General features: G+C 41.0%; 1 protein-coding gene across 4 annotated transcripts in view; it reads right to left on the reverse strand.

Annotated features, from left to right (window-relative positions):
• Positions 1-290: 290 nt before the first annotated feature.
• The window catches only part of LOC125457121 (amyloid-beta precursor protein-like), a 163,806-nt gene continuing 142,191 nt past the window's right edge, over positions 291-21,905 (reverse strand). For 2 of the 4 annotated variants that reach the window (XM_048540888.2, XM_048540885.2), the window contains 5 exons: positions 19,274-19,495; positions 13,133-13,186; positions 12,261-12,361; positions 6,578-6,724; positions 291-1,403 (listed from right to left, as the gene is read on the reverse strand). In XM_048540888.2, coding sequence (XP_048396845.1) covers positions 1,302-1,403; positions 6,578-6,724; positions 12,261-12,361; positions 13,133-13,186; positions 19,274-19,495 — 626 coding nt within the window. In that variant the 3' untranslated portion in view covers positions 291-1,301. The remainder of the gene's footprint in view (positions 1,404-6,577; positions 6,725-12,260; positions 12,362-13,132; positions 13,187-19,273; positions 19,496-21,905) is intronic. The other 2 variants (XM_048540886.2, XM_048540889.2) reach the window with 1 other exon arrangement.

The raw sequence follows: 21,905 nt of genomic DNA on the forward strand, positions 1-21,905 counted from the left end.
ACTCTTAACATCAAGGAGAACAAGGGCAGCTGATGCACAAGAACATTACTCCAGTCAAGTTCCTTCCAAGTTATGCATCATTCTGACTTGAAACTTGTTGCCACTCATTCATAGTCACTGGGTCAATATCCTGGAACTGCCTTCTTGTGGGTGTATGTACATCTCTCGGATTGCAGTGCTGGATCAAGATGGCAGATCATCATCACATTTTCTAAGGACAACAAATATTCCTCACTACACACAAATTGAAGGTGTTTTAAAGAAACAAAACTACAGTATTCAAGCCACAGTTCATTAAGAATCGTGTTAAATTTATTTATGTAATACATTGTAGAAAGCCATTCTTAAAGCTACATCTGTACAATCCATCTTATCACTGAGAGCATATCTCAGTATATACATCTGCTTCGAGCATGTCCCCATGAAGTTGCTTACTCTGTCATGGGGGTATGCAGGTCACAGGGACACATCTAATACAGTTACATTCAGAAAAAGAATCAAAGATTAACATGAGTAAAAGATTCAAAGTATATGACACTGGAATTGGTACACAAAACACAGGCACAAGAAATCAGACATTTCCTTTATTCTGCAGCTCACAGACACTGTACAGCATCGAAGATTCAGTTTAACAGCAGCTCCCTTGCAAAGAAAAAAAAATGTCCTGTTGTGTTACCTGAAATAATCAACACTACACTACACTTTTACTGCATAGTAAGCCTGCTTTTTCTCATCTCTCTGCCCTATTCCATCCCTCCCACCCACCCACCTCAAAAAAAATACCAAACCAGCATGGTATCCGCTCACCTGCAAAGCAGTTTAAAACTGACCAAGACAAAAGCACCCACATAACCCCTCCCCACCGACTGTAGCACGAATATTTTAAAGCATGTCGCAATTTAAGGAGGACTTCATAATCTGCACAAAATCACAAGATTACAGTACAACCTGCTAACAAACTACATGATAAATAGCAATTGGGTAGGAGACAAATATCATCATGCACTAAGTACAGAGAAATCCTAACAATTCACAAAAAAACATTCATTAATAATCATGTAGTGAAACAGTTAAAATGCTCATCAAGAATACATTTGTGTTTCGTTTCTCAATTTTCACTTCTTCCAGTTCAGGCATCTACTTGTGTTACAGCACAGCTGTTCAAAAAAGGCGAGAATGAGCAGAATAATGGTACACGGAGTGCCTTGGGCAAACTGAACACCACACGGTAGAAGCTATCATATGCTGTCCAGCTTGGGAGATTATACTACTGTTTAGAACGGACGTGTCAGCATTTTTTTTTAGTTTTGCATCTGTTCAAAGAATTTGTACGTTGGATTCTCATATCCATTTTGCTGCATCTTTGAGAGGTGGCGTTCCTCTGGAGTGACAGCAGCATCAACCTGTTGGCAAGAGGTAAGTAAGACTTGTATAATTTTGTTCATGTTTAAAAATATTATATCATGCAGCACACTCCCTTTGAAGGATTGCACTGCCTGAAAGTCCTTTTGGGGCAGCATGTTTTTTATTTATTCATCAATGGGATGAGGGTGTTGCTGGCTTGTCAGCATTTATTGCCCATCCCCATATTGCCCAGAGGGTATTTCAGAGGCGACCACATTGCTGAGAGTCTGGACTCTCACATAGGCCAGACCAGGTAGGGAGAGCAGTTTCCTTCCCTAAATGGCATTAGTGAACCAGATGTGTTTTTCCAACAACCGATAATGGATTCATGGTCATCAGCAGATTCTTAATTTTACCGAATTCAAATTCTACCATCTGCCACGGCAGGACTTGAACCTGAGTCCCCAGAACATTAGAGATAATGGGAACTGCAGATGCTGGAGATTCCAAGATAATAAAATGTGAGGCTGGATGAACACAGCAGGCCAAGCAGCATCTCAGGAGCACAAAAGCTGACGTTTCGGGCCTAGACCCTTCAGAGAGGGGGATGGGGGGAGGGTACTGGAATAAATAGGGAGAGAGGGGGAGGCGGACCGAAGATGGAGAGTAAAGAAGATAGGTGGAGAGAGTATAGGTGGGGAGGTAGGGAGGGGATAGGTCAGTCCCGGGAAGACGGACAGGTCAAGGAGGTGGGATGAGGTTAGTAGGTATCTGGGGGTGTGGTTTGGGGTGGGAGGAAGGGATGGGTGAGAGGAAGAACCGGTTAGGGAGGCAGAGACAGGTTGGACTGGTTTTGGGATGCAGTGGGTGGGGGGGGTAAGAGCTGGGCTGGTTGTGTGGTGCAGTGGGGGGAGGGGATGAACTGGGCTGGTTTAGGGATGCAGTGGGGGAAGGGGAGATTTTGAAACTGGTGAAGTCCACATTGATACCATATGGCTGCAGGGTTCCCAGGCGGAATACGAGTTGCTGTTCCTGCAACCTTCGGGTGGCATCATTGTGGCAGTGCAGGAGGCCCATTCTCTTGATGACATGTCCATCATGGGCCTCCTGCACTGCCACAATTATGCCACCCGAAGGTTGCAGGAACAGCAACTCATATTCCGCCTGGGAACCCTGCAGCCATATGGTATCAATGTGGACTTCACCAGTTTCAAAATCTCCCCTTCCCCCACTGCATCCCTAAACCAGCCCAGTTCATCCCCTCCCCCCACTGCACCACACAACCAGCCCAGCTCTTCCCCCCCCCACCCACTGCATCCCAAAACCAGTCCAACCTGTCTCTGCCTCCCTAACCGGTTCTTCCTCTCGCTCATCCCTTCCTCCCACCCCAAGCCGCACCCCCAGCTACCTACTAACCTCATCCCACCTCCTTGACCTGTCCGTCTTCCCGGGACTGACCTATCCCCTCCCTACCTCCCCACCTATACTCTCTCCACCTATCTTCTTTACTCTCCATCTTCGGTCCGCCTCCCCCTCTCTCCCTATTTATTCCAGTTCCCTCCCCCCATCCCCCTCTCTGATGAAGGGTCTAGGCCCGAAACGTCAGCTTTTGTGCTCCTGAGGTGCTGCTTGGCCTGCTGTGTTCATCCAGCCTCACATTTTATTATCCCCAGAACATTATTTGGGTCTCTGGATTCACATTGCAGTGATAATACCACTAGGCCATTCCCTCCCCACTGGTGCAGAGGCACAGCCTGAGCCTAAATTGTTAGCAACCATCAGGAAGTAAACCCAATCTTTTTTTTAAGGAAACTGGGTCACCAAGAGCAGTTGCAGTCTGTGTTCTAATTGGAATTTTCTACTTTCAAAGGGTATTACTGAAGACAGTTAAAACCCGCCACACAAAGTCATGAAAGTCAAGGATGTGATGATTACAATAACAAGATGAAAAAAGGCTAGCATTTATAAAGCACTTTTCAATTCCACAAGATGTTTTACACCCCACGAAGCATATGAAGTATATGAAATCACTGTTGAAATGTGGCAAATGCAAATTTTCACACAATAAATCCCAGAAGCAACAATGTGATGCTGAAATAGGATGTTTTTAGTTGTGGGTTGAGGGAAAGTATGAGCCAGGATACCAGGAAAAACTCCCCTACACCTTTTCAAAGTAGTGCCATGGATCTTCCACAATCCCCTGGGGGATTCACAATAAGGAGTCATCTAAAAGGCAGCATGTCAGATGCTGTGCTGCTCCCTCAGTATTGCACTTGGAGTATCAGTGTGCATTGTGTTTAAGTCTCTGGATCAAGATTAAAGCGCTCATACTTCTGACTCAGAGGATAGTATTATGCTACTCATCAAGACATACTTGATAATGGATAAATATTTAACTGGAAAGCTGATGATTCATGTCATTTTTTAAAATTTGGGAACAGGATGTGGGCGTTGCTGGCATTTATTGCCTATCCCTTAAATCCCAAGGGTCTGAGCCATACGTAAGCCAGACCAGGTAAAAAGGGCAGCTTTCCTTTCCTAGTGGAAATCGGTTAACCAAACAAGTTTTTACGACAACTGACAATGGTTACATGGTTGCCGTTAGACACATTTTTTACTGAATTTAAGTTTCATCATCTGTCATAAAAACATAGAAGATAGGAGCAGCAGGCAGCCATTTGAGCCCACTCTGCCATTCATCACAATTATGGCTGCTGGTCCAACTCAACAGCCTAATCCTGCTTTCTCCCCATAATCTTTGATCCCATCTGTCCCAAGCACTATACCTAGTCACCTCTTGAACACATTCAATGTTTTGGCATCAACTACTTCCTGCGGTAATGAATTCCACAGGCTCATCATTCTTTGGGTGAAGAAATGTCTCATCTCTGTCCTAAATGGTCTACCCCGAATCCTCATATTGTGATCCCTGGATCTCGACACACACCATCAGGAACATCATCCTTGCACCTATCCTGTCCAGTTCTGTTAGAATTTTACATGTCTCTATGAGACCATCCCCCAACCCTCTCATTTGGCCTGAACTCCCGTGAAAACAATCCCAGTCTCTCCTCATATGTCAGTCCCGCCATCCCCAGAATCAACCTGGTATACCCTTGCTGTGCTCCCACGAGAGCAAGAGTATCCCTCCCCAGAAAAGGAGACCAAAACCACACTCAATATTCTAGGCATGGTCTCACCAAGGCCCTGTATAAATACAACACATCCCTGCTCCTGTGCTTGAAACCTCTCGCAACGAAGGCCAACATACCATTTGCTTTCTTTACTGCCTGTATGCTTACCTTCAGTGACTGGTGTGCAAAGAAACCCAAGGTTCTGCTGCACGCTCCCCTCTCCCAACTTACAGCCATTTAGGTAGTCATCTGCCTTCTTGTTTTTGCTTCTGAGGTGAATAACCTCACATTTATCCAAATTATACTGCACCTGCCACTGGTGTGCCCACTCTCCCAACCTGTCCATATCATGCTGAAGGACCTCACCATCTTCATCATAGTTCACCCTCCTACCTAACGTGTTATCATTTGCAAACTTGGAGATGTTACATTTTGTTCCCTCAGTTAAATCATTAATATATATTGTGAATAGCTGGTGGGTAGGATTTGAACTCATGTCCTCAGAATAATCGCCTGGAGTCTGAATTGCTAGTCTAGTGACCTCACTACCACACCATAGTCTATTTTAAAATCAAGACTTGAACACTGAATGCAAGTGTTTATGGAGTTATATTCAAGCTTTAAGGGAAACTTTGTGCTTCATATGGTCTACCTAGTAAAAGAATGTCAACATTATGTCTTCCCAATTACTTCAGCATGCCTTAATAACAAGCAGTCCTCATGGAGGCATCTGTTTGCTTGATGATAAGTTCTAAGAAACATTAAAGCAAAGACAAGGAAGACTGACAAATATGGAAAAAACATTTCAGTGCTTGGTAGATTAAAAAGCATAAATTGTGCAAGATATTGTTGGTGATTTTTTCTGGGAATCAACATGAATTTCAAAAAAAACAAGTAATTGAAATTCTCTTAGAAGATCCAAATGCAATATAAAATGTGCTAAAACAATGCCACTGTAGGAATCCGCTGCACTGTTCTGCAATCATTCTCCATGAGATTTCACTGCACTGCAGTTATCAGAGGGTTCGATATTATTTGAAAAAACCTAGTACTGAACTTTCTAACTGATCCACCTCATCTGTATTCATTTATTCATGCTTCCTACACTGTCCCCAACACTATCATATTATTAACAGGCAATGTATTGCCAGATGTAGCATGTTGCCAAATAGCAAGATTCTACATCCAATCCATGCTCTGAATATAGACGATTCATCTCAGTTGGGGCCACAGTAGTTTTGGGAGTTGGGGATGGGAATGGGGATGGTTAAGAGAGAAAAACAGAGGGATGAGGTGGAACTATAACTGGTTTCAAGATTCTAGACACGGGGTAGTCAAAGCAGAAAGCTGATTGCTAAGCTTTGAAAGGGCTCTTGCAACACCCCTCAGTGGTGCAGTTGAGAAAGAGGTGATCTGCAGAGAGCATAAACCATTTGGGGGCGAATGGTCTGCCACTATGCTGTGAATGCAAAGTAACATGATGACAGGAGTATGACAGGCTGTGTGAAATTAGATAGCTTGCTCATGTACAGTTTAGGCTGACAATGGAGATGCTGTAAAGAACTAGATGATTTATAGCACATGAAACTATATTGCAGCAAGATATCAGGAGAATGCAAATTAAGAAAACCAAAAGATCTACAAATCCAGTTGTTCATTTACTTTCAGGCACAAATGTTTAAGTAAACTGTTGAGACAAATTCATATTGCCTTCACAACCTGATGTCAAGGCTCAACCTTGAATGGGCCACTTGACAGGGAGTGTGCCATCCTGCAACTAATTCTACACTTACCACCATCAGCATTATTTATTACCCTCAGACTTCAGTTTTACATTAAAACCCCGGAGGGAATGACAATGCTAGTTATCGAGCTCGTCTGAGTAATGAGAATTTGCTTGCCAGAACCAATCATTTGCACATGAATAATGGTTACTTGGTTAAAACAGCAATAAATCAAAATCTTCAGTAAAGCAAGGGAGAACACTGGTTGAGAGAAAAAAGATTCAAAACAAAGACAGCAGCATTTAAAATCAACAGAATGAAATGGTATCTATCACTGGTTACGTCGGTTTCAATAGTTGGTAAATAATTACCTACCTCAACAACACCATGATGAATAGATGTATACTGCTTCTTTTTCAGCATCACCAGGGTGATGACAATCACTGTCGCTATGACAACTCCACCAACCATGAGACCAATGATAGCTCCTTTATTTGATCCAACATCCTCTGGGAAAAACACCTACAAAGAAGAATTACACATTAGATTTAACCCAAACTCAACAGTTCCAGTACAACATTCATGAGGCAGCACCCTGTATTAGATTTTTGTACTCCAGGAAAGCGGTATGTTTCAATTTATTACAGGAACAGATATTTTTAAAATTTCATGTCATTTATACGTTATAAATGCAGTCACTTGTATCATTGGCAAAAACATCTGGTCTTATCTATGCTGTATTGAGTCTCAAACATCTAAAGACATTTGAGACCTGTTGTAATATTTCATAAAACCACAAGACTGAAGCTCGTGATCAGAGATAATGGGAACTACAGATGCTGGAGAATCCAAGATAACAAAGTGTGGAGCTGGATGAACACAGCAGGCCAAGCAGCATCTTAGGAGCACAAAAAGCTGACGTTTCAGGCCTAGACCCTTCATAGGAAAAGGGGGATGGGTAGAGGATTCTGAAATAAATAGGGAGAGAGGGGGAGGCGGACTGAAGATGGATAGAGGAGACCACAAGAGTGTTGCAGTGGGAGATCGTGGATTATCTTGGATTCTCCAGCATCTGCAGTTCCCATTATCTCTGATCACAATTTTAACCTCACTGCGAAGCCTCTTCCAGGATGCTGAACCTGAAGAAGTGACCCTCCTCCCTCCGGACCAACCTCAGGGGATCTCTCTCCCACTGCAACTCTCTTGTAGTCTCCTCTATCCATCTTCAGTCCACCTCCCCCTCTCTCCCTATTTATTTCAGGATACTCTCCCCATCCCCCTTTTCTGAAGGAAGGGTCTAGGCCCGAATCATCAGCTTTTGTGCTCCTAAGATGCCTCTTGGCCTGCTGTGTTCATCCAGCTCCACGCTTTGTTATCTAAGACTGCAGCTTGTGTTTATTTGGAAAGTATCATGCATCTGCAGATTCTGAATGTTTAACACACTGCCTAAGAATTCAACTTCTGTACAGACAAGCCAAGGTGTATTTTTAAAATGGAAAGGATTCTCATTAACATTCAGCATGGCCTCCCTTGAGTACAACTCTGCACTGACTGGTTGCTAAATTAGGGTAATCTTCAAAAGGACATTTGCAAAACCACACACACCAAACTACAATTATTCCCAATTGTGACAAAGCAGTGAGAAAAATGGTTCTTAAAATAAAAGACATGTGATCATGCCTATTCTGGATTCAGTGCGGAGTCTAACGAATTGTTTAATTATCAAAATTAACACTGAAGTGTCCATTTCAGACATATGGCTGCATCTGGTTCCTTAAACAGCTTAAAAAAACACCTAGTGCTCCAAATTAGAATGGTTGCGGTTGAGCATTGATCTAGGAAGCAATAACATTGTCAATTTAAGTGATAAAATCTTCAATTTTTATCCAGTTTTTGAAAACAAAACAGCACTGACACAAATGAGGTAAAAGCATCTTGTGTTGGAACTGTCTTCTAACTCCTTCCCTAAAGTAAATGTACTCCAGCAGTTCAAGAAGTTAGTTCACCAATTTTAGGTCAATATAGTCTGGCCCATCCAGTAACATCCAGAATGAAAGATTTTTAAAAAATATCCAATGTCATTACCAAAACTCTCATTTATAGAATGTCTTTAATATAGCCAAACATTTTTAGGAGAATAGCAGGAAAAAAACTGAAACCATGCCACAGATGGAAATATTACAACGGATGATCAAAAGATTTCTTAAAGAATTTTTGGAGCATTTTAAAAAAGAACTGAAATAGAGTGGGAGGGAGGGAATTGCAAAACTGACAGGCTTGACAGCTGAAAGAACATCTGCCCAAAAGGCAGATCAATGAACTTCAGGGATGTTCAAGAAATTAGATTTGGAGTAGGTTGAGAAAGGGCTAGAGGAGATTACAGAGAAAGGGAAAGGTAAGGCTCTGGAAAAATTTAAAAACAGGAAAGTAATTTTAAAAAATTGAGACGTAACTGAATTGGCTGTCAATGTTGGTCAGTGAGCACAGAAGCGAAGGGGACTGGCTATGAGTTAGAGATAGAAGCAGCTTAAAATTCTGTTGTCTCTCTATTTGACTATTACAACTGAATGGCAACTAAGCTCCAACATTTGACCCTCCATAAACTTTTTTGACGTCTAAGATCTCCCTGCATTCTATAGTGTTTATCCAGTTAAATAGCTTTGTGATTTTATACTTAAAAGATGAAATAAAGAATCTCACATTTTTCCCACAATTTTAAATGCAAATTACTGCCAACTCACTTAAGCTACCAAAATTCTTTTACAGGTTCTTTATCCATACACCAGGGGTGTCCAAGCCACATTTTTAATTATTTAGGTCACTTCTATACATTCTACCAATCCACAACACTCACATTTAAGTGTTCGCTGGTATCAACAACTCACCAGTAAATGCTGGTAAGCATATGCTTACCTTTGATTTTTCTCATTCTGCACTTGCATATACTCAATTAGCAAGCCAATATTTACATTTTTCTTTAAAAATCTAACACCAATTTTATATTTACCAATACATTCCTTCATTCAAATCTTTTCATTTTTATGTGCCTACTAGCTTACCACTATTTTTTTTACATGTCTTGGAAGTCAGCAGACACAGCCCACATTTTATTGCATACAGGCAAGTTACCCAAGATGGTGCTGAATACCATTTGAACTGACTACAGTCTTCACAGTTTAAGTTGTTCCAAGAATAGTGTTAAGTGGGGAACTATAGGATACTGACTTTATGTCAAAGGTAGAACATTTGAACCTATTCTGCTATTGAATAAAATTGTAGTTACACTATGCCACTTTCCTGTCCTTGACCCTCCATGTCCCAAAATTTATTAATCTCAACCTATTTATCAATTCTGCTGAGGTACAGAATTCTAGAAATTCTCACCACTAAGTGCTGTTTTCCATTTGAATTCCAACCCCTTAATTAAGGCTTTTCAGCCTGCAGTATCAGTTTCTCAGCATTGACCCCACGATTTTGATTTTTTCTATCTTTCGAAAAGACCACATCATTCTTCAACACTTCAACAGAAGCAGTGTTTAGCACAGGTCAGGGTGGATTTGAGAAACTAGCTCTGGGGTGCTGGTCCTGGGAACTGCAAAGGGTCTGGGAGAGGTGTTTTTTAGGGTGTGTGAGAAGCAAATATGGAATCTGTTTAATTCTCAGGAGTTAGCAGATGTATTTAACAGTCTAATTTTTCCTGACTAACATAATTTATCAGAACTATCCAAAGTCTTAGATTTAATTTCTGACCTTTGGAGGGGTCCTGGCATAGAGGAATTCCCCAGACAATTTCTTTGGAGGGTGTTGCAATGGGAATTCTGCCGGCACCCCATGCACAGCTCCTAATTAGATGGCACAATGCCCATCTAGCCAGCAGAAAGCTGCCCCTATATTGTTAAAGCCCTCTTGCAACTAAAGCTAACATACCTTCATAATTGTTTGCTGTATTGAATACCAATTCTGTTTGTATACAAAGATCCCCCCAATGCCTCTGAATACCAATGTTTGCTTGTTTCTCACTTTTTAAAAATAAAATCTTCTTTTCCATTCTTCATATCAAATTAGATAGTTTCACACTAACCCGCATTAATCTTCCTAGCTGCTAACTCTTTTCATCTACCTCATGGTTCACACTGCCTTCTACTTTTTTATCTCCAGCAACTATGGATACATTATATTCAGCTTCTTCATCTAATGGGGAAGAAATGTCAAGAGATGATTAAATAAGGGTAGTGAGAGATTTAGTGATGTTTCCGTCTCAGTAAAGGATGTTGCAATACAGGAATGTGCTACTGATGCTGTCTTGAGTTGTGGCATTGCAAACTGCATATCGTACATGCAGCAGCCACAGTGCAATCACCCTTTCAGGACAGTGTTGAGGAGAATTTCCTTCTGATAGGTTCAGGACTTTGAAACACACTTTGTCAGACAGCAAACAAAGGAGGGCCATTGAATACTTTTAAGGTGAAGGTAGATAGATTCTTGGCCATTAAGGGAGTCAAGGGTTGAGGGCTAGGATGGGTTCTTGAGTAGAGACCATATTTGATCAGTCATAACCTCAGAATGGTGGAGAAGACTTGAGGGGCCCAATTACCTACTCTCGCTCCTAATCAGTACATTTGTATGAGAAGGCAGACATCAAGTACACTGGCAGTGTACTAATCAAGCAAACCATTTCGCTGCAAAATGTGTCGAACTTTGAGTATTTTACACTTGTCCTCATGCTGGAACACGATACAGATTTGATCACATTCCTGAGCCAATGGTTACAGTACATTTCTGTCAATGTAAAACATCATTAACTGACGAGAACGCCCTTGACTGCATCCCCCGCATTTCCCGCAACACATCCCTCACACCCCACCCCTGCCACAACCGCCCAAAGAGGATCCCCCTCGTTCTCACACACCACCCCACCAACCTCTGGATACAACGCATCATCCTCCGACACTTCCGTCATCTACAATCCGACCCCACCACCCAAGACATTTTTCCATCCCCAACCTTGTCTGCTTTCCGGAGAGACCACTCTCTCCGTGACTCCCTTGTTCGCTCCACACTGCCCTCCAACCCCACCACACCCGACACCTTCCCCTGCAACTGCAGGAAATGCTACACTTGCCCCCACACCTCCTCCCTCATCCCTATCCAAGGCCCCAAGATGACTTTCCATATTAAGCAGAGGTTCACCTGCACATCTGCCAATGTGGTATACTGTATCCATTGTACCCGGTGTGGCTTCCTCTACATTGGGGAAACCAAGCGGAGGCTTGGGGACCCGCTTTGCAGAACACCTCCGCTCGGTTCGCAATAAACAACTGCACTCCCAGTCGCGAACCATTTCAACTCCCCCTCACATTCTTTAGATGACATGTCCATCGTGGGCCTCCTGCAGTGCCACAATGATGCCACCCGAAGGTTGCAGGAACAGCAACTCATATTCCGCCTGGGAACTCTGCAGCCCAATGGTATCAATGTGGACTTCACCAGCTTTAAAATCTCCCCTTCCCCCACCGCATCCCAAAACCAGCCCAGTTCGTCCCCTCCCCACACTGCATCCCAAAACCAGTCCAGCCTGTCTCTGCCTCCCTAACCTGTTCTTCCTCTCACCCATCCCTTCCTCCCACCCCAAGCCGCACCTCCATCTCCTACCTACTAACCTCATTCCACCTCCTTGACCTGTCCGTCTTCCCTGGACTGACCTATCCCCTCCCTACCTCCTCACCTATACTCTCCTCTCCACCTAACTTCTTTTCTCTCCATCTTCGGTCCGCCTCCCCCTCTCTCCCTATTTATTCCAGAACCCTCACCCCATCCCCCTCTCTGATGAAGGGTCTAGGCCCGAAACATCAGCTTTTGTGCTCCTGAGCTGCTGCTGGGTCTGCTGTGTTCATCCAGCCTCACATTTTATTATCATTAACTGACTTAACTTTGATTTAGCACTCATCAATTAAAACGGCATAACTGGTAAGAGCCCCATTTTCCAAATCTGCACCCACAAGGTTGGAAATACCTTCCAAATAGTTTTTCACTGTCTATAATATACAAAAGTACTCACCAGCTTTTGATGATGGACCTCATACCCAGAATCTTGCCGGAATTCCGTCTCCATCTTTACTTCAGCTATCTCCTCTGTCTTAATGCCAGTGAGTCCAGAGCCTGCGTATGTACAAAACCATTGAGAACTTTCTTAACTTGATGATGAGAATGTGCACCCTCCCAAATACAATGTTCAAGACCACCCTCTGAACCAAGTTAATTAGTCTCAGCTAACGGAATTGTAGGAACGCTATAGTTGAGTTTGCATTCCAGGGCAAGGATGAGGAAAATATTTGTCGATTTAGATTGTAATCAGGGATCCTAACAAGGGGGAGGAGGAGATATAAATGCTAAGAATGAGAAAGGAAAAGCTCACTCTGGATTCAAACAAGAATTGCACTTGTTGAGACCTTGGGGCAGGGGTATTGTTGCAGCTGGAGTTTCGTAACACTGTGCCTTCAGACGAGAATAAATGAATGCTCTGCTGTCTCTCTGCTCTCATACTCTTCAATCCCCATAAAGTATCAACAAAAAAATGCTTTTCTATGCAGCAAGCTCTTGTAAAAATGTAGGGTGGGGTGAGGAAGGAACACAGAGAAAAAGGGAAAGGAAATAAAGGATAAGCAATGAGGAGGGGGAAGGAGAAAGGGAGTAAGACAGGATAAGAGAAGAAATGGTCAATTTCCACAAAACATGCCTCATATGATCCTCTGCAAAATCTGAAATGTTCTGTCCAAGAGTTAACTCTGTTCCTTTTGATCTCCCTCATTGGGCATTATATTTGAGCAAATTAAACAGGAGATGCAATACAAGAGTAAAACTAAAACAAAAAAGGTATTATTTTGAACCATATTAAAATCAGCATTCAGCAAAAGCCAAGCAAACGAATACCTGGTCGAGTGGTTAGTCCTCGGTCTGGTGCTGGCCGCGCATCAACTGGTTCAACTGGGCACATACATTGAGAAGTAGAAACAAAAGAGTAAGTAAAAATCAGCAAGTGGTGAGGGAAACAAAATTAAAAGCAACTAAAGGGAGCATAAGCAGCTTGTGTAGGCCCCTGCATCAGCCACACAGGATAATTGCTAATTGCCAGCATTGCAAATAAATAGCTAGCCTTAATGACACCACCAAACTGGAACCTTAACTTTCTGTATTATTGTCTAATAAAACCACTCTTTCCCCATGCCCTACTTCTGCAAAATCCAATGGCCAATACCATAATCGCACACTTGAAACTAGAAATTTGCACCCATGTTAAAAAAAGTCAGTTGGTATTTGCTCTTTTGTTTAAAACAGTGAACCAGCAAACATGCCCAGAAATGGGATTTTTAGATTAGTGCATAAAAGCAAGGGACTAAAAAATAAGCCAGTGAAGTTTCATTTGATAGACTGTAAATTAAAGCTGCTGCAGTGGAAATGCATTGAAATCTGATTGCAGAGGGACTTTTGAAAGGCAAGTAGACATTTAGTTGAAGATAACAAATTTTTAGAGTTTGGGGAGAAGTGTGGAATAAAGCACTAAATTCAACACTGGCACAGACATAAAAACTGAGTCTATTTATGAAAGGAAAAATGGAATAGATTGAGGGTCAGAGGGTGGGGGTAGCAAAATAAAAATAAATAGAACAGAAGGTAGGGCACAAAAATCTAGGTTGAATTTGAATGCACACCTAATCAAGAATAAATTACTTTGCTTGCTTTATAACACACTGGCTATGCTATATTAAAAAAATCCTTAACTGTTGCCAAACTTTAAAAATTAATTTTCAAAGTTGCTCTTTGCAGAATTTTGATCTCAGTAAAGTCTAAGTAATCAAGAAAGGTTGAAGTAAACTATCTAATTTTCATATATGGTCTCAGAAAGACATCTGAGAAGAAACACAGTGTAGAGTTTGGAAGCATGTACAAACCACCCACATCCTGTAATTAGTACATTAACGAACATACACTTTTCACTTTTTATTACACGAAAAATGCTATGCTGTCTGAATGTCTCAAATCTGATAAGAAATCCAGACTCCATGAAAATTATCTTTTACCTGCTTTCACAACTTAAAATTTCACTAAAACAGAGCCAGGCAAATTCATTTTTAAAGCTCATTCTGAGTTGAGTCATGTTTGTTATAAAATAGAAATCTGTTATGAATCCAGCTAACAGTATCAACATTTGGTAGGCCTCCCAAGTGTTTGTAGGGTGTTGGCACGGCATCACACAATCATTTTCCATTAACAAGGCCAGCTGCCAATCCTTTCATACCGCAGGACTGAATTATTGTTGAACAATCTGTTCAAGTGAGAGTGGGAAGTTGGCTCATCAGGACAAGTGCAAAACATTCAGATGAGCTGGCGGAAGGATGAAAGGGCACAGCATTTGAATCTACTATGAGCAAGGTGAGACAAGATTCTTGTTTAAAAAAAAGTTTAAGAAGAAATCTGTTTGGATGCAAATTCAGGCAAAGCTATCTCCTCTGATTTAGGTTGCAACATAGCCTTCGATCCACTTTGTACTTCACACAATGAAACCTGGCTTTCACTGACTGTTGCTTAAAAACTCTGCCAAATGACTTTGGCAAAGGCTCACCTACGTTCCCACTTTACACAATGGAAGTGAGAACAAAACTTCATTTTAACTAATTTATCACTATTGATGTTAAGATAAAGGAAATTGCCATGGAATAAAGCTCAATCCGTATCAATCACTATATCTGTGCATGGTGCTAGTATTCTGGAGTATTGAGAGCAGTTTTGGTCCCCTTTTTTAAGGAAAAAATATTATTTCATTCAGGGCAGTTCAGAGAAGTTTCACTAGGTTGGTCACTGGTATGGACAGACTGTCTTATAAGTTAAGGTTAAAGACTCTACTCATTGATATTTAGAAGAATGAGAGGTGATGCCATTGAAACATGTCAGGATCTTAAGGGGTTTGACAATATAAATGTTGAATGTTTGCCCTCATGGGAGAATCTAGGACCAGAGGGCATAAACTCAGAATTAAGGGGCATCAACTTAAGGCTGAGATGGGGAGGAATTTCTTCTTTCAGAAGGTGGAGTGCCTTTGGAACCCCTTGCCACAAAGAGCAGTCGGGGGTGGGGGGGAAGAGTCCTAGCATATATTTAAGGCTGAGATAGGCAGATCCTTGATCAGTTGAGGTATCAAGGGTTATGGGGAAAGGATAGGAAAGTGGATGTGAGGAGCAGCCATGATCCTACTGAGTGGCAAAGCAGGCCTACTTCTGTTAGTCTTTCTTATGGTCTTATTTCAACATTAGGCACTACCCCAGTCAGGAAAACTCCTATTAATCTGTTGCCATAATGTACTCCATCCCTAATGTTATGGGGTTTTACTGCATGAGTGAGGCATCGTTTCCACTTTGTCATCAGTCATATGTTGTCTGAATGAATGCATTAATCAGAGGCAGACTGGAGGCAGTCTATGGACCCAGATTTCTAGGAATCTGGTGGTAAAATCAATTCACTAATGAATAGACAGGGGGACTTCCACCCTATCTGTCTTGATTGTGCTTGTTTCCAGGGTTCAGATGTGAGGGGCTAGGGTCCCAGTCATTGTACTGGTTTCCCATTTGGCTTTCAATTTCTTTCCCCTGCCCCTTGTAAAATTTTCTCAATTTCACTTAGGGACAGTGTAGATAACTGAACATGCTGGAAATTACAAAAAATGAACTATTTGGCAGACAATTATAAAATTATCAGAACTTCATTTTACTCATCACACTAATAACAGTGAAGAGATTCAAGTTTTAAGTTTTTTTTGCTGCAAGTTCCTTCTCCCCCTAACTGTGTCTCTTCCTTTCACTTTGGTTGTTGCTGTGAGTGACACAGGTAGATTAGATCTATTCAATTTATTTTAACCAATTATATCTTGCAAACCAGAACACCATTTCAGTTTAGCTAACAGATAAAAGAGAACCACATAATCAGTGAGGGAAGGAAAAGCATTATATCCAATTTAAAAAAAAACTGAATTTCACTCCAATGAGAGCATTTACTACAATTCCTTCCATTTCTCTCTCTCTAAATCATGAAATATTTCTGTGGGAGATAGGGTTTTAGCATTCGCTGAGGCCTCTTTGAATTGACTTGGCTTTGTACAGGCTTGTCCTAGCCAAAGAAATACGGTGGACACAAAAGCACATTGAAGCCTGGGCCTTCCGTAATGACTAACTCCTGAAAGCCATTTCACTATGTGCAAGTTGGAAGTCTGACATTATGGTAAATGTTTCCACTTGCTGAGTTGGGTGCAACACTAACGTGGCACCCCACCTGTCACTGATGCACGACCACATGGATGCAGTGTCTACCAGGATGCACTGCAACAACTTGCTATGGTTCCTTCAAAGTACTTTCTAAATTTATGACCACCGTTGCTTAAAAAGACTAGGACAGCAGACACTTTGAATCACCACAGTCTGTAAATTCACCACCAAGTCTCTTTCACACTTCTGATTTGGAAATATAATTGCTATTACTTTAATGCTGTTGATGACAAATCCTGGAATGTCCTACCTACAGGACTATGGGAGAATCTGCACCATGTGGACTTAGGTAGGGTAGATTTTCATCTTGCAGAATCTTTTGACATATGTTGAGCACTCTCTTCCTAATAAATTGGAAAGATTGGGATTGCAACACAGAATCAAGAATAGTTATAACATAGGAGGCCATTCAGTGCATCATGTTCTCTACTTGCTCTCTGCAAGAACTCAGATGGTGTCACTCTGCTGTTATTTCTACAAAATTAATTTCCCCTCAGATAAATTATTGAATCCTCTTTTAAAGCCATGGGCAAATCTTCCCCACCATGCACTCAGACAATGAATTTCAGATCCTCATCACTCACTGCATAAAGAAGGTGCTTCTTTTAGCCACTTACCTTAAAATGATGTCCTCTGTTTCTTAACTTTTTCACTACTGGAAGAACATACTCCTTTCGAGAAAAACCTCTCATGATTTTAAACACATCTTTCCTCTCAATCTATCCATGTAACTGACATTTTTCAAGTGTGGAAACATTTTAGAACTCCTCTGTATCCTCGCCAGTGTTCATAAGTAATGGTGCCCAGAACTGAACACAACACTGTGGATGAAGCAGCACCAGTAGATTTTCATTCTTCTTTGGAAGAGGTCGAGATTGTGGGACTTTTATGCATATGGGGATATATGTGTGTTTTTGGCATTCTATGACTCTTTTGTGTCTGAAGTTAACAATTAATTTGTGCTTATTTCTGTTTCCATTGTGATTGTTTATAGTTTTTGTGGCATGGCTTTAGAATTAGGCACCACAAATGGATTTTCAAGTTTATCGTAGATTGGTTTGCGAGTCAGCAGATACATAAAGCGGCCTCTAGGTTGCTAAGGGCTTCTGGAACTCGTTTTAAACTTAAGGGAAACATTCACAGCTTGGAGAGCAAGACTTTTGGTTTCAATTTCACTTTGTACTTTGGGCAGTCCCGTGAAATCCTCAAAATAAATAATTGTTCTCAGTGCTACTGAGAAGAATACAGTGAACTAGACTGCCTAGAATAAACAGTTAGTATTAGCTCTAGACCAGAAGTTTTGGGTTAAAGCCCTGTTGCAGTTACTGAAAGCTGAGTACGTTGAAGTTCAGGTGCATGATAGCTCCAGGGAGAAGCTATCCTCTGTTCCAGTCTAAAAGTTGAAGTCTCAAGTGACTTAAACCTATTAAGTTGTTAGATTCAGGGACTCTGGTATGAGTTTCATGCAAATGAATCAGTCCTATAGTAAAACTAATGTTTCTTTCTAATTTACGAAGGAGTGTTTTCAGGCTAATGGGACAGTAGTTTTATTGTATTTAGAAACATTTCAAGTTATAAGCAGACGGTATTGCTTGTTCTATGTTATCTTTTGTGTGTTAATAGCTTTTGTTTTATGGTTATAGCAAAATCTGCAGCATTTTATGTTTATGTTTCAGCAACAGACCATGTTGATAAAACTAAACAAATCAAAACGTAATTTATTAAACCAAATTTCAGTCTGGGATGTGACCTATTCATTAATAACATCAACTGGCATCATAACATTGTCCATTCAACTAGCCTTCTACATTCCCTTGAAATGTATCACTATCCTCTTCACAGTTCACAATACTTCTATGTTTTGCACCACCTGCAAATTTTGAAACTGTGCCAACACGATTGAATTCATTTTGTAGGATCTAGCTAAGACAGCATCTTTTGCCCATCCCTAGGGTGCAATGATTCAAGGGCAGTTATATGGGTTAAGAACACTCATAATGCTGCTTGGAAAGGAGTTCCAACATTTCCATCCAGCAACAGTGAACGAACAATGATATAGTTCGATATCAGGACGGTCTGCGGCTTGAGGCACACACAGGTTATGACGCTCTTGTACATCTTCTGTCCCTGGCCCTTCTGGGTGGAAAGGGTTATAGGTTTGAAAAATGCTGTCCATCAGGTGTTGATCAAAGCAGTTCTAACACTGGAACAGCGCACATTCATGTGGATGTGAAAGTGTGAAGGAGGACAAGAAAATGTGTGAAAAATAGATTTGGGGCTGTTAATAGAAAAGACGGTGCTTGCTGCAGGTTATTGAGAAAATGTTTCTTTTAAATAAAATGAATCAACTTTTTGAAAACACATCTGTCATGCTCAGATAATCCTTTGAATGATGAGTTTTTTTATGATTAGAAGATGTGTATTATACATTATGTTTTTCTGAAAGGGATTAGTAATTTCCCGTTAGCACAAAATTTTACTTTGCTTCTGCCCAGTTTGTAGGAGATGAGCAGAGTGATTGACAAAAAATAAATGACTGTCCTCTCCATTATTCATTTGTTTAATTAAGGTACCAAATTTTCATTTCCATTGATGGCAAATGTAATTTTTAAATGGAAAACATTTCAATTACAAGCTATCCTTACCCTCAGCAGGGCTCAATATTAAATAATTCCATATGTTAGCTGAGATGCTATGTATTCTACTTATTCTGCCCATATGTTCTCCACTTTTCAAATCTTCCCCATTCCACTGTTACCTTCATTCTCTGTGTTAGCAGGGATGGAGTCAACCTCAAATGGATGCAGAGGTTGGAAATCATCAAGATTAAACTCTCCGTCATCTGGTAGAAGTTCTATTGTTGTTTTCGTCTCAGAGAGAGATGGGACCAGTGCATCGTTTCCATAACTAACTCGCGTGTCACTGACAGAGTTTGCTACCAAGTCATCAATGTAGCTTTGCTCCTTCTGCAGCAGTTCATCTGTGTTAACACAATGGTTGAGTCAAATGTTTTGGAATGGTGCACAGGTAATGAAGTGTAATATTAGAACTGTCACGTACAACTCAAGTTCCATTCAAAAAAATTCTAAATATCAAGTGTCTAAACATTATCACTTCAAAAACAAAGTTGCTGGAAAAGCTCAGCAGGACTGGCGGCATTTTCGGGTCTGGTGACCCTTCCTCAGAACTGGACTTGAAACGTTAACTCTGCTTTTGTTTTTGTTCCTGATTTACAGCATCCGCAGTTTTTTTGGTTTTTATTCCAAACATTATCAGTTTGAATGTGAGGGGGCAACAGCAGGGTGGCAGCATTACATCCTTTCTGTTAATAGGAAGATCACTCAATGCAACCCAGATTCTCAAATTTTTATCTCAATCCTCAGTCGTTAAATTATTATAATACAGTTTGTCTACAATATTGTAAACAGAGAAAGTAATTTTACTTAGAAGTACAAAAGACTTCCATTATATTTTTGCACAAGACACTTAATGAATGCTCCACAGAATGAACAGAAATGTACAAAGATTTTTTGGGGGATGAGGGTAGCACAAAGGAAAAGAGAGAGACAGGCATTTACTTCCTGTGTGGAAACCCATTCTTCAGATCAAAGGACGGAAGAATATCATTGGTTTGCTGTGTTGACTCACCGAAGGAGCAATTTGCTGAGCTCCACTTTCCTACCTTTTACCTATAGGGTCTGAAAACTATGCATGGATAACTGTTTGCTGGGAGAAAAGGAGTTTCCTCAGGTAACTATTGATTTGTTTGCTGATTACCTTCAGTCTGCACTGTCTTGTTCTCATTCCTTACACCCATGTGAAGGTTTTCCCTATCTATGCTTTCCAAATCAATCATGATTTTTACCAATTCTATCAGATTTTCTGTCAAGGAGAACGTCACAGCTTTTGCAAGCTATCCACATAAATCAAATCCCTTGTTGATAGCAATTCTTGTAAAAATGTTTCATCCTCTCGAAAACCTTTACATCTTTCTTCGCATTCAACACTCAGAAGTAAGCACTTTCCTCCAGTTGAGGCTGAACTAGTGTTTTTTACAAAAAACTCTAACATCCTTAAAACATTTGACTTAAAAACAGATTTTTGCCAGGTAGAGAAATGTTGAAGTGATCGGAATTTAGGTTTGACAGATCTCTAAATGACTTGCAAAACGTGATTAAATTTCTCCGCCATTCGAAAGCTGATTTTTTTTTCCTTTAAGAAAGCATTCTAGCAGGACTCTATTTAACATGTTAAGTTAATAAAAGTAATCTTAAAGTTTGTTCTTTCAATTGTAAATGGAATGCATTTTTTTTCTGAAATGAGACACCTGAAGAACAGAAATAATACACTGCAGTATCGAAAGGGAAATCTAACTCAATAGAAATTACTATTGAGCTTCTTCTTCAGACTGCAGTACTCCAAATTAAAAGCAGATTTTTGTTCTAACATTTCTGCCGTAGGTATCTAGACACAATGTTATTTCGGTTAGTCAGTTTCAGGGATAGGAGATGGCCTCATTGTTAGACTATTAATCCAAAGACCCAGGTGTTGTTCTGGGCATCCAGGTTTGAATTCTGCCATAGCAGATGGTGGAACTTGGATTCAATTATAACCTGGAAATAATAGTCTACTGATTACCATGAAACCCTTGCTAACTGTCTAGGAAAACCCATCTGATTCACTAATATCCTCTAGGGAAGGAAATATGCCATCCTTACCAGGTCTGGCCTACATGTGACTCCAGACCCACTAATGCCATCTGGGCAATTAAGGATGGGCAATAAATAATGGTCTAACCAATGATGCCTACATGCATGAATGCATAAAAAAATTCAAAGTCACAAACACAATTATGAGCAGATCTTTCAAAATTCTAAGCCAGAAAGTAAGCTTTGCAATTTCAACACAGAATGCAAAGCACTCAGCAACTTCACCTTCTGAGAATAAATGAAGGCTCAATGAAGAGTGTAACTGGGCATCAGAAGCACCACCAGGAATACCTACAAATAAGATGCCAACCTGGTGAATGTACAAAACAAGACTACCTGCATGCCAAATTGAATAAGCAGCAAGTGACAACAGTCAAAGGTGATCCTACAACCAATGGATTGGATCCAAGCTCCGCAGTCCTGCCACACTTTTTCTCGATTCACTTGAGGGTTGCAGTCATCGCTGGCTGGCCGGCCAGTCAGCATTTCTTGCCTGCCCTAGTTGTCATCTACAAGGCACAAGTCAGGACTGTGACAGAATGGTCCCCAATTGCCTCGTTAAGTGCAGCTCAACAACTCTCACGAAGCTTGACATCATGTAGAAGAAATAGTCCACTTGACTGGCACCGCATCCCCAAGCATTTGTGGTTTCTCCACCACCGATGCTCAGTAGCAGTGGTG

The sequence above is a fragment of the Stegostoma tigrinum genome, chromosome 12 (genome assembly GCF_030684315.1).
Source record: "Stegostoma tigrinum isolate sSteTig4 chromosome 12, sSteTig4.hap1, whole genome shotgun sequence".
NCBI lineage: Eukaryota > Metazoa > Chordata > Chondrichthyes > Orectolobiformes > Stegostomatidae > Stegostoma > Stegostoma tigrinum.